General features: G+C 45.5%; 1 protein-coding gene across 1 annotated transcript in view; it reads right to left on the bottom strand.

Annotated features, from left to right (window-relative positions):
• The window catches only part of CASC3 (CASC3 exon junction complex subunit), a 99,081-nt gene that overhangs the window by 62,183 nt on the left and 24,581 nt on the right, over positions 1 to 12,317 (bottom strand). The window contains exon 5 of the mRNA XM_082272740.1: positions 4,225 to 4,376. Coding sequence (XP_082128866.1) covers positions 4,225 to 4,376 — 152 coding nt within the window. The remainder of the gene's footprint in view (positions 1 to 4,224; positions 4,377 to 12,317) is intronic.

Genomic DNA, 12,317 nt, shown 5'->3' with positions numbered 1-12,317 from the left:
TGCACTTTCACCCCCTTCCTGCCCAGACTGATTTTCAGCTTTCAGCACTCCACACTTTGAATGACAATTACTCAGTCATGCAACACTGTACCCATAAAAAATTTGTGTCCTTTTTTTCCACACAAATAGAGCTTTCTTTTGATGGGATTTAATCATTACTGGGTTTATTTTTTGTGCTGTAAATAAAAAAAGACTGAAAATATTGTGAAAAAACGCATTTTTCTTTGTTTCGGTCATAAAATTTAGCAAATGAGTAATTTTTCTTCACAAATTTTGGCCAAAATTTATACTGCTACTTATCTTTGGTAAAAATAACCCAAATAAGTGTATATTATTTGGTCTTTGTGAAAGTTATAGAGTCCACAAGTTATGGTGCTAATCATTGAAAATTGATCACACTTGGGTGTACGTTTAGTAAACTGAGAAGTTTTCTCTCAGTTCACTTCTCGGCAATTCTCAGAGAAAAATTATCAACTCTGGCATCTTGCCCTCACTCGACTTCCTGTCTCTGAGGATCCGGGACCGGATAGTTTTCCCCGCTGCCGTCGGGTCCGGTAAGCTGGGAAAACGTCTGGGACGTGGCGGGAGGGGGGGCACCTCTTCCCCTGCACCGTAAGGTTAATTTCGCGGCGAATCCGCCACTGGGACCACCCTTATCTGAAAGCCGACCGCCCGCCGTTTAAAAAAATACCGGGGTTATGGGGGCTATCTGCTGCCATAACCCCAGTATTGAGCTTTTAATGGCCGACACATATAGTCGTTAGGCGGTCGGTAAGTGGTTGCATGTATATGGCAAACAGGTGACAATGACTGATGGGGTGACAGGTGACAATGACTGATGGGGTGACAAGTGACGATGATTGATAGGGTGACAGATGGCGGGCGATGGTCACCGATGGGTGACAGATGACGGGCGATGGTGCACGGCGGTACTGATGGCAGTCTCTGGTGACCGGTGAACTTTAGGCTACGTTCACATGTGAGCGTAGCGATCGCGGGCAGAATCACAGCGATTCTGCCCGCGATCCGGAAATCATTGCAAATCGCAGGACGCCTGTGTGTTGACCGTGGTTTGCAATAGCACCCCAAACGCTGTGCGATGTTGCAGCGATTTCCGCCTGCTGAATCGCGGTAACATCGCGCAAACAACGCATGACGCCCCAAAGAAACTCTTGTACCTTTTTTGGGCGTCATGCAATGTTTGCGCGATGTTACCGCGATTCGGCAGGCGGAAATGGCAGCAACATCGCACAGCGTTTGGGGTGCTATTGCAAATCACGGGCAACGCACAGGCACCCCGCGATTTGCAATGATTTCCGGATCGCGGTGATTCTGCCCGCGATCGCTACGCTCACATGTGAACGTAGCCTTATGGGTGTCAATTTCTGGGCACTGATGAGGGGACTGTTGGGTGACAGGTGCAATTGGGGGGGGGGGGGGGGGGGGCTAAGGACTGTGTGGGGACATTTATTTTTGTAATTTTACTTTGTGACAGGTACACAGAGCAGTAACTCACTGTTTCTAGTTCTGTTCTCCTCACACTGGAAACTGTGTGAGGGGAGAAGAGCTAGTAACACTGAGTTACTGCTCTGTGTTTACATTTTGTGATCGGCTGTGAATGGATTCACAGCCGATCACATAGTAAACAGTCACTGTCAGTGACTGTTTACTACTGCCGGTGACAGCTGTGTTCCTACGGAACACAGTGCCACCGACATGACCGCGCTGCGCGCTCCCGATCGCGCGGTCATCTTGTGGGCTCCTCTATTGTGATCGGCTGTGTCATTGGAACACAGCCGATCATGTGGGAAACAGCCATGCCCATTGGCTGTTTCCCCCCTGCCGGTGACGGGGTGTGTCCCGGGGACACGCCGACACCGGCAGTGCAGGGCGGCGCGCACACGATCGTGCGCCTGCCCTGCTGAATGGGCTGCCGTCATGACGGCGGCCCAGAACAATGGTCGCACCGCTCCGCGGTGACGGCGGGCGGGCGGCAACTGGTTAAGTACCTTTTTTTATTTGAGGTGGTGTAGCATCTTTTATGGTTACAGGTGGACATCGCTCATGGATCTACACCGATAATCAGTGCAGACCCCCCACCCGTCAGGAGAGCCGCTGATCAGCTCTCCTCTACCCGCGCCTTGTCAGCGCGAATGGAGGAAAGCCGATACATGGCACTTCCTGGTTAACATGTGATCAGCTGTGATTGGACACAGCTGATCACGTGGTAAAGAGCCTACGTAGTAGGCGCTTTACCTAGATCAGAGATGCGGTGTGTCGGATCGACACACCGCCGATCGCCATGGTGCGCGCCACTGGGGGCGCGCACAAGCTGCTTGTCCTGCTGGATGTCATCTGACACCCAGTCAGGATAATAAAACCAATTTATACCATAAATAAAACCGGTTTTGAGGATAACGCGCTAAGCCCACGCGCCTTCTTTGTTTCCTATACTTACAGGATAATACAACCACCCTGCGGCCGTCATTTTGCATATGATCCGACACACCACTATTCACCATGCTGCGTGTGGCTCGTCCTGCTGGACATCATACGACACCTAGCCAGGATAATACAATCACCCTGCGGCTGTTATTTTGCATACGGCGGATGGGAGGTGGTTATTGTACAAAGATCAAATTAGAACTGCTAATGTAATAGCATTTTTCCACTTACCAAAAAAAAAAAAAACCTTTTTAAAGGTTTATGGGGGAACACAGTTTGGGTGTATTAGTCCTTCCCCCAGAAGGATGGACACTTTAGCAAAAGAAAAAGAAAGGCCTTGTTCCTTCCCTTGCATATACAAGCTCAGGAATAGCTAGTGGTAATAGGCAAAAAGAAAGATACAATGTAAACCATAAGCACCTTAGTGATGGGCCACGAAATCAAAATGTATGGGAAGGGACTGGTGTCACCCCCCACCCAATGAACTCTGAGAAAGGGGCGATTGAAATTTTTTTTTCTAAAAGTGTAAATAACGGCAAAACATTTTTTAGCATTTTGGGTCCAGTAAGGGAGGGTTATAACGTGTGTGTGTGTGTGGTCCCCCCTCCTTATCTGTGTCCCACTGGGTGATTTCCCTTCACTTTCTGTCTCATAGTCAAAACAGGAAGTGAGTGGAAATCCCTCCTCGCCACCAGGGTCACCAAAACTAGTGCCTCCATTGGAAAATTTCCTCCCCATTAGTGTGCTGATGTGAACCCACAATTTGGGATTTTCTTATTACTTTTCACTTTAGATAACAGTAAACAGGACAAAGAGAGAGGGTGAATCTGCCACGAAAGGGGCACAGACAAATAAAAACTGACACGTGCCGCTGGCGCTCTGCTTCTGCTGTGATTAGTCACAGCAGAAGCCGATTAGCGAGTGCCGGCCACTGGATGTCCGCCAACACCCGCTGATCGGCGAGGAGGAGGACAGAACAGAGCTCTGCCTATGAAAACAAGTCAGAGCTCTGTCCTTTCAGTGAGGGTGTAATGAATTTTGTTTCCCTGCAAAGCAGGGAATAAAATCCTGCACATCCCTAGGTAAAAGCACCACATTGTAAACACGAAAACACTGGTTAGACACACAATTAACCCTTCGACCGCCCTGTTTGATCCCTTCCCAGCCAGTGTCATCAGTACAGTGACAGTGCATATTTTTAGCACTGATCACTGTATTAGTGTCACTGGTTTCCACAAAGTGTCAGTTAGCGTCAGATTTCCCGCTTCAATATCGCAGCCCCACTATAAAAGTCACTAATCGCTGAAACTACTAGTAAAAAAAAAATTCCTATATATATATATATATATATATATATATATATATATATATACACATATACACACATACACACACACACCCGGGAGTTTGTAGACGCTATAAAACTTTTACACAAATTTTTTGTTGTATAGCACAAAACTACCAAAAGAAAGCCCTGTGTGTAGTTGTTATAGGGGCATACTGAGGGCACACCGCTAACTTCCTTTCCAGTAATTCGGTACAAGCGGAGTAAAATATGCTGTCCAAATGCCTCCTTTGGACTTAAATAGCAGCTAATCAGTAGACTGCTTAGCATAATTGAATGCAATACATTAAGGATTGTAGTTGGTATTTTCATACAAACTCTGAAGCTTATATTTTCATACCTCATTCTTTATACATTATCCTACTTGATCCCATTGTTTCACCCTGGTCTCTTTCTTCAACTAGATAATTATTAATTTATTATTGCAGTCTCACCTTACTTCCTCATCATTTGTGTGTCCACGTAGATCATGTTCAAAGAAGAGGCCCTTACGAGGGATGTATGCAGGATTCTTTCGGTCTTCATCGTCATCCAACTGCTTCTGAGTCTTCATGGAGGCCTTATTTTCATCAGGTTCTGTACTCTCCTGGGAATGAGACATGGTTACTCACATTACAATTTCTAAGAAAAAATTTATATAAAGCAAATTTATTTGATAAACAGTACATTCAAAGTATTCAGACCCCCTTCACTTTTTTTTCAATTTGATGTTGCAGCCTGATACTACAGCTCTTTTAACCACTTCTGGACTGGAAGGTTTTAGCCCCTTAATGACCAGGCCATTTTTTGCGATACGCCACTGCGCTACTTTATCTGACAATTGCGTGGCCGTTTGCCGCTGTACCCAAATAAAATTAATGTCCTTTTTTCCCACTAGTAGAGCTTTCTTTTGGTCGGATTTGGTCACCTCTGCGGTTTTTATTTTTTGGGCTATAAACAAAAAAGTGCAACAATTCTGAGAAAAAAAAAAAAAGATTATATATATATATATATATATATATATATATATATATATATATATATATATATATATATATATATATATATATTTTTTTTTTTCCTTTTCTGCTATAAAACACAGCCAGTAAAAAAAAAAAAAAAAAAGCAAATTTTTTTCATAATTTTAGGTCAATATGTATTCTGCCACTTTTGGTAAAAAAAATCCCAATAAGTGTATATTGATGGATTTACGCAAAAGTTATTGCGTTTACAAACTAGGGGAAAGATTTATGGCATTTTTATTTATTTTTTTTTTACTAGTAATAGCAGCGGTTTTTAGCAAGACTGCGACATTGCGGCAGACAGATTGGACACAACTTAAATTCTTGACACTTGAAGGGACCATTGGCATTACTACAGTAATCAGTGCTAAAAACATGCACTGTTATTATACTAATGACACTGGCAGGGAAGGTGTTAACACCAGGGGCGATCAAAGTGTTAGGTGTGTCCCTAGGGGGTGCTTTCAAAACTGTGTGGGGGGATAGACTCACTAGATGAATATAGAGATCTCTGTTCCTGAATAACAAGAACACTGGATCCCTGTGTTCATCTGTGACAGAACAGCGGTTTGCCTTGTTTACATAGGCAGACCGCGGTTCTGTCTCTATGGAGAGTGATCGAGGGTGGCCAGCGGACATCGCGTCCGCTGGACCCGCTGATTGGCTCCCTCTCTTGCCAATCAACCTACTGGCTATTTCATGCAACAGCGTACAGGTACGACATTTTGCGTAATAGAGCCGAACTGACGCAGTATATATGCGGCAGCTGGTAGGCATGTGGTTAAATTCATTTTTTTTCTCATTAATCTACACTCGCTACCCCATAAGGACAACGTGAAAACAGAATTTTAGAAATGTCTGAATTAAAAAGAATAAAAATGAAATATCACATGTTCTTTCTTATGTATTCAGACCCTTCACTCAGCAATTACAGCCTTGAGTGTTTTTGGGTATGACATGACAAACTTTGCACACCTGGATTGGGGGACTTTCTGCCATCATTCTTTGGAAATCCTCTCACATTCAGTTAGGATGGATGGGGGCCATCAGTCTCTCCAGAGATGTGCAATAGCGTTCAAGTCAGGGCTCAGGATGTGCCATTTTAGGACATTCACATAGTTGTCCCCAATCTCCTGTGCGGTCTTGCTTGTGTGCTTAGGATCGTTGTCATGTTGGAAAGTGAACCTTCAGCCCAGTCTGAGGTCCTGTTTTTTTTTGAGATTTTTGAGAATCTTTGTTCCCTTTAGCTTTCTCTTATCCCTGAACAGTTTACCAGTCCCTGCTGCGGAAAAACAAACAAATCCACAGCATAATGCTGCTACCACGCTTCACTGTTGGGATGGTATCGGGTAGGTGATGAGTGGTGACTGGCTTTCTCAAGATAGAACGTTTAGAATTGAAACCAAGCAGTTCAATCTTGGTTTCATCAGACCAGAGAATCTTGTTCCTCATATTAGGAGTCCTTCAGGTGCTTTTTTGCAATCTCCATTCAAGCTTTCATGTGTTTTGCAGGAGAGGCTTCTGTCTAGCCACTCTACCATAAAGCCAGGCTCAGTGGAAAGCTGCGTGATGCTTTTCCTTCTGGAACTTTGTCCCATCTCCACACAGGATCTCTGGAGCTCAGACACCATTGGGTTCTTTGTCACATCGCTTACCAAATCCCTTCTCTCCAAATTGCTCAGTTTGGCCAGGTGACCAGCTCTTGGAAAAGTCCTGGTTGTGCAAAACTTCTTCCATTTCAGAATTACGCAGGCCACTCTGCTCTTAGCAACCTTCACATTAGCAAAATTATTTTTGCATCCTTCCCCAGATCTATGCCTTGCAAAAGTCCTGTCTCTGAGCTCTGCAGGCAGTTCCTTTGACCACATAACTTTTGCTCTGACACAGTATGCATTGTCAGCTGTCAGGCCTTTTATGGAGAGGTGTGTGCTTTTCCAACTCATGTCCAATCAATTTAATTTACCACAGGTGGACTCCAATCAAGGAGTAGAAACATCTCAGCAACGATCAAGAGAAACAGGGGGCACCCGAGGTAAAAATTCAAGTGTTGTTGCAAAGGGTCTAATACTGATGCCAATGTGATATTTCAGTTTTTCCTTTTTAACCACTTGACAACCAGCAACATACCAGTATGTCATTAGACTTCATGTGGTTATTCCGGGTTGAGGTCTGCAGCTGTAGGAATCCTTCTGGTACGGTTTTTTTTAGAGCCAAAAGGTCAGCTCTCTACTAAAAGCAATCCTAGCGGCTAACTAGCCGCTGGACTGCTTTTACAAGCAGTGGGAACGGACATCCCTTCCCGCAGTTTTCCCAGGATCTCCTGTCCCAACGGGAGTCTCGGTCGACCAGACAGTGCTTCATTGTGGATCATAGTGTCCAACAAAGACTGGATCGGCTTTGGTGGGGTTTTATGATATAGTAACCCGGAAGCAATGACGTCACATCCCTTCCAGATTACTGTTAACAGCGCCATTATAAAAAAAAAAAAAATTTGAAAGCATTTGATCACACCAAGATCAAATGCTTTTAAAGGCAGAGGAGGTCTACAAGAACCCATATCACTTCAAAGAGAGCATCTGTCACTTGCCTATTGCTGTCACAAAGATGTTCACATTCCTTGTGACAGCAATAAAAGTGATCAATAAAAAAAAAAAAAAAAAATGAAGTTTCCCCATTACCCTTTGTCCCACACGTGTGAATGATCCCCGTGAAGGTCAGATCATGGGCAGTAATTCGAGCAACAGACCTCCTGTGTAAATCTAAATTGGTAACCTGCAAAAGCTTATTGAAGCATCGCCAATGCGTGACATGTTTGCTATCTATTTACGCGGTATAACAATCTTTTATATTGTACCAAAAATTTTGCTAATATAATGTGCTCTTTTGCATAAAAATTCATAAGTGTATTGTTTCCAAAAAATTGCATTTGAAAAACTGCTGCGTAAATACCTTGTGACATAAAAAAAAGAAATCTAAACCCCACCGTTTAATACTACAATATTTTATATATATATATATATATATATATATATAGTTGGGGGTTCAAACTATTTTTTTAAAGCAAAAAAAATGATATTTAGTAAGTAATCATGTCTTAACATTAAATCATTTTCTCTGATGTTCATTGATGGACATAACTCCATATCTTCGTTCACCCTTGGGTTATGCTGCTCTCCATAGGAGTAGGACACTAGGTGGAAACAAGTTTGACTACGCCTATAAGGCAGTCCTAGGGGGTATACTCCCACTTCCTGCTATAGGACTTCAGTTTGTAAGCAGTGTCAGAAGAATACATAACCCAACTCAACAGAGGGGAGGGTGCTGTGTCCGTCAATGAACATCAGAGAAAAGGATTTTACGGTAGGACAAAAATCCAATTTTCTCTTTCGTTCATTGACGGACACAGCTCCATATCTTCTTTGACCCTTGGGAAGTCCCAAAGCAGTGTCAACATGAGACGTGGGGAAAAAAAAACACTGCAATACACATTATTTCCCAAAAGGGCTAAACCAGGTAAACCAGGAGCTCAACCAGCAACAACTGGAGCTCACCAACAGAAGAAATACACCCTCAAGAGGCAGGAGCCTCTGCAACAGCATCCTGAAAAACTTTGTGGCCGAACGCAGCATTCGCAGATGCGAGTACATCCACCTTGTAAAACTTTGTGAATGTATGCATAGATGACCATGTGGCCGCCTTGCACACCTGGACCACTGATGCCTGATGATGGAAGGCCCAGGAGGCACTAAGCGCCCTTGTAGAATGCCCCTTAACAGGGAAAGGAGGAACCTGACCCCTGATGGGATATGCCTGCACCACCGTCTGCCTGATCCATCTGAAAATGGTCGCAGCAGATGCGGCCTACCTCTTACGAGATCCATCCGTAAGGACAAACAAGGAATCCGATTTCGGAATTGACTCAGTCGCCGCCAGGTACAACCCGATTGCCCAAACCACATCCAGGGAATGTAAAGCAATTTCTTTAGGATGTTTCGGCTTAGGGCATAAGGAAGGCAACACAATGTCTTCATTCAAGTGGAAACCCGAGACGACCTTAGGAAGGAACAACTGACAGGGACAGAGCACAAATTTGTCCCTGTGAACCACCAGGTAAAGTGAATGACAGGACAACGCATCCAGCTTCGACGCGCTGCATGGAGAAGTAATAGCGATCAAGAAGGCCACCACCTTCTGTGACAGAGTAAGCAGAGGAAGTTCACGAATATTATCAAAAAGGCGGTTTTTGAAGGACAGTACCAGATTGAGGTCCCACAGAGGTACCAGGGACATTACCGGAGGAGCCAAATGGCAAACCCCCTGGACAAAAAAGTGTGAACCAAAGAATTTGCAGCCAACACCCGTTGGAAAAAAAACCTTAGTTTTAGACTTCCCGGTAACGGTATTTCTAGGAGTCTTTCAGGACAGCACCTGGAGAGAGCGTAGCTCCACACAATTACCCAGGAAACACTGCAGTCACCACTTTAAAGTCCAGCCCCTTCCACCATGGCCTCAGTGGTTATCGAGTACCTCCAGCCATGCTGAAATTTTTTTTTAAAAAAACGGCAAAACACCACCACAGTAAACACAATCAAGGGAGGGTAATAGGTGCTGTCCTGAAAGACTCCTAGAAATACAGTTACCGTTAAGTCTAACTAAGGTTTTCCAAATTGTCTTTTAGGACAGCACTTGGAGATAAGCGAGTACTTACTGTAGGCTGGGACTACAGCCTGCAGGACCTTCCTGCCAAAGGATTGCTCCGTTGCTGACAGCAAATCCATCCTGTAATGATGGCTGAACGTAGAAAAACTCCTCCAAGTGGCTGCTTTGCAAATTTGCTCTGGAGAAGCACCAGCCCGTTCCGCCCAGGAGGTTGCCATCGCCCTCGTTGAATTGGCCACAACACCTATGGGAGGATCCTCTCCCGAGTCTATATAAGAGATTCTCTAATGGCCAACCAAAGCCACCTGGCTATAGTATTTTTGGAAGCCCCTAAAGCTTTACGCAACTCCTAAAAATAGTACAAAGAGTTTGATTTTCTAAACTTTTTTATGATCTCTAAATAATGTATTACCCCTCTTCTTACGTCTAGACTGTGAAAACCTCTTTCCTTAGAACCTGATGGAGAAGGGCAGAATGCGGACAAAATTATCTCCTGGGATTCATGAAAAGATGAGGAGACCTTTGGCAAGAAATCCAGGTCTGTCCTCACAACCAATCCTGTCTGGGAACACCGACAAGAAAGGCTCAATGATAAGACAAAGCCTGCAGCTCACTGACCCTCCTAGCCAAAGTTAAGCCCCGTCCACACGTACCGATCGTCGTCATACAAACGTTCGTCTTTTCTCCCCGGGATGTCGATGTCTGTTGAAAAGTGCAAAGACAGCACAAGAATTTTGTCCGCCGACTTCAGCTGACTGCAGAAGTGATGTCATGTAATGGTTAACTTTCCCTGTGTTTTTTCTTTTCTGAGCATGCCCAGTCTTGCAAATCTGCGGTCTGTCGGCTGATTTCTGTACTGACTGGCGAACAATCGTCCGTTCTGGTGTCGGCATACAAAATTTTTTATGTTTGCAAGAAAGACTCTTGTCCGCAGAATGTGCGCAGACAGCTGTCGGAGGCACCATACTAACAAGCGTACAATCGGCAGATCTTTCCTCCGCCGACGTTTGTATGACGACGATCGGTACGTGTGTACGGGCCTTTACTGCCACCAACAGGCTTACTTTTACCATCCAATCCCTAATCATAGCCTCTTCCGAAAGGTTTTTTAGTCAGTGCCTGAAGAACCACAGACCAATCCCATTTGGGAAAAAAAGGATATGGGCCTCGCCCTAGCCAAAGCCCTGAAAAAACTAATGATTAAAAGGTTCCTGAGATAAACATCTCTCTAGAAACACAGATAAAGCAGCTACCTAGACTTTCAAGATACTGGCTGCTAACCCCTTATCCATTCCCTCATGGAGAAATTCAAGGATGGAAACACCTTCCCCGGGACCCAAGGAAAAGCGTAAATTAGACGCTACTGACCCCAAAAGACCACCAGAGCGTCGGCGGCATTGGCCAAAGAATCCCGGGATCTTGCCACAAACCTCTGAACCTTCCGGTTGAGACGAGAGGCCAACTGGTCCACATCGGGAGTCCCCCACTGGAGACACAGTTGTTGAAAACACTTGCAGATGAAGAGACCATTCGCCCAGCTCCAACGTTTGTCAACCGAGGTAGTCCGCCTGCCAATTTTCCACCCCTGGAATGTGCACAGCAGAGAGGGCTGGAACATATCGCTCTGCCCACCTTAGAATGCCGGCTATTTCTCTTGCCGCCAGGGAATTTGGTGCCCCCTTGATGATTGACATATGCCACCGCTATGGTATTGTCCGACTGAATCCTTACCAGGCACCCCTGCAGACATCTGTCCACAGGGATAGGCAAAGCCTGTTTGCCCAAATCTCCAGGATATTAAATCGGTAGACTGGACTCCTCCCGAGTCCAAACTCCTTGAGCCGAATCTGTGCCCAAGACACCTCCCCACCCAGACAGGCTGGCGTCCGTGGAAATCACTGTCCAGTACAGGGGGGGAAGGTATTCCCCTGTCGAAGCGCCGGGAAACGGAGCCACCAAATCAAGGATCCCCTCGCACCCCGGCTCAACAGGATCAGATTGTCCAGAGATTGAGGATTCTTGTCCCATTTGGCAAGAATCTCCTTTTGCAGAGGCCTGGTATGGAAGCGCCACAAAAGGTGGAGACCATCAAGCCCAGCACTTGCATGCCTGAGAGACGACCGACGATTGGACAACAGGAGCTGAATCGCAAGCTGCAACTTCAACAGTTGCGCCTCCAGAAGAAACACCCTGACTGAGGCTGAATCCAAAGTCAGCCCCAGATAGTCCAGGTTGTTGGACGGAGTCAGAGCTGATTTCTGAAAATTCAGTTTCCAGCTGAACTCTTGCAGAGTTCGCACGGTGATGTCCATAACGTCTTAAGACAGATGGAGACGTGGGGGGGGGGGGGGGGGAACACTACTCCTCACACCTGGGAACCGAGCAGGCACCACTCCAGGCAGTCCACCGCACTATCTTGGAATGGGGGCGATGCTGGCCAGAGGTATGCTGCGACTCAGGTCGTGACAAGTGTCATGACCAGGGCTATGCGTCCTCGCGAGGTGTTTTACTCGCCGGCCAGCCCCCGTGCAGTGGGCCTATGTCGCAGCCAACCTAGCGCAGAGCTAAAGTTGGGTCATGCTCGCTGGCCAGACTGGGAAGACCGTAAGCATCTAGGATATCCAGCGTGTCACCTAGTCCGGCAGTTGACTGTAGTTCTTACAGGAACAGAAAATAATAAAAGAAGAAAAAAATGCCAGGACCAAAGATCCCAGAAAGGAACTAGGTACCTTACAAGGAGTAGGAACCTTACTCCTGACTAGGCAGAAAAAAAATGAAGTCCTATAGCAGGAAGTGGGAGTATAACCCCTAGGACTGCCCTATAGGCGTAGTCAAACTTGTGGTGGATGACCTATCAAATGGAGGCG

Source organism: Pelophylax lessonae, assembly GCF_965119305.1.
Source record: "Pelophylax lessonae genome assembly, chromosome: 11".
Lineage (NCBI taxonomy): Eukaryota > Metazoa > Chordata > Amphibia > Anura > Ranidae > Pelophylax > Pelophylax lessonae.
This window is presented reverse-complemented; position numbering and strand designations above follow the sequence as displayed.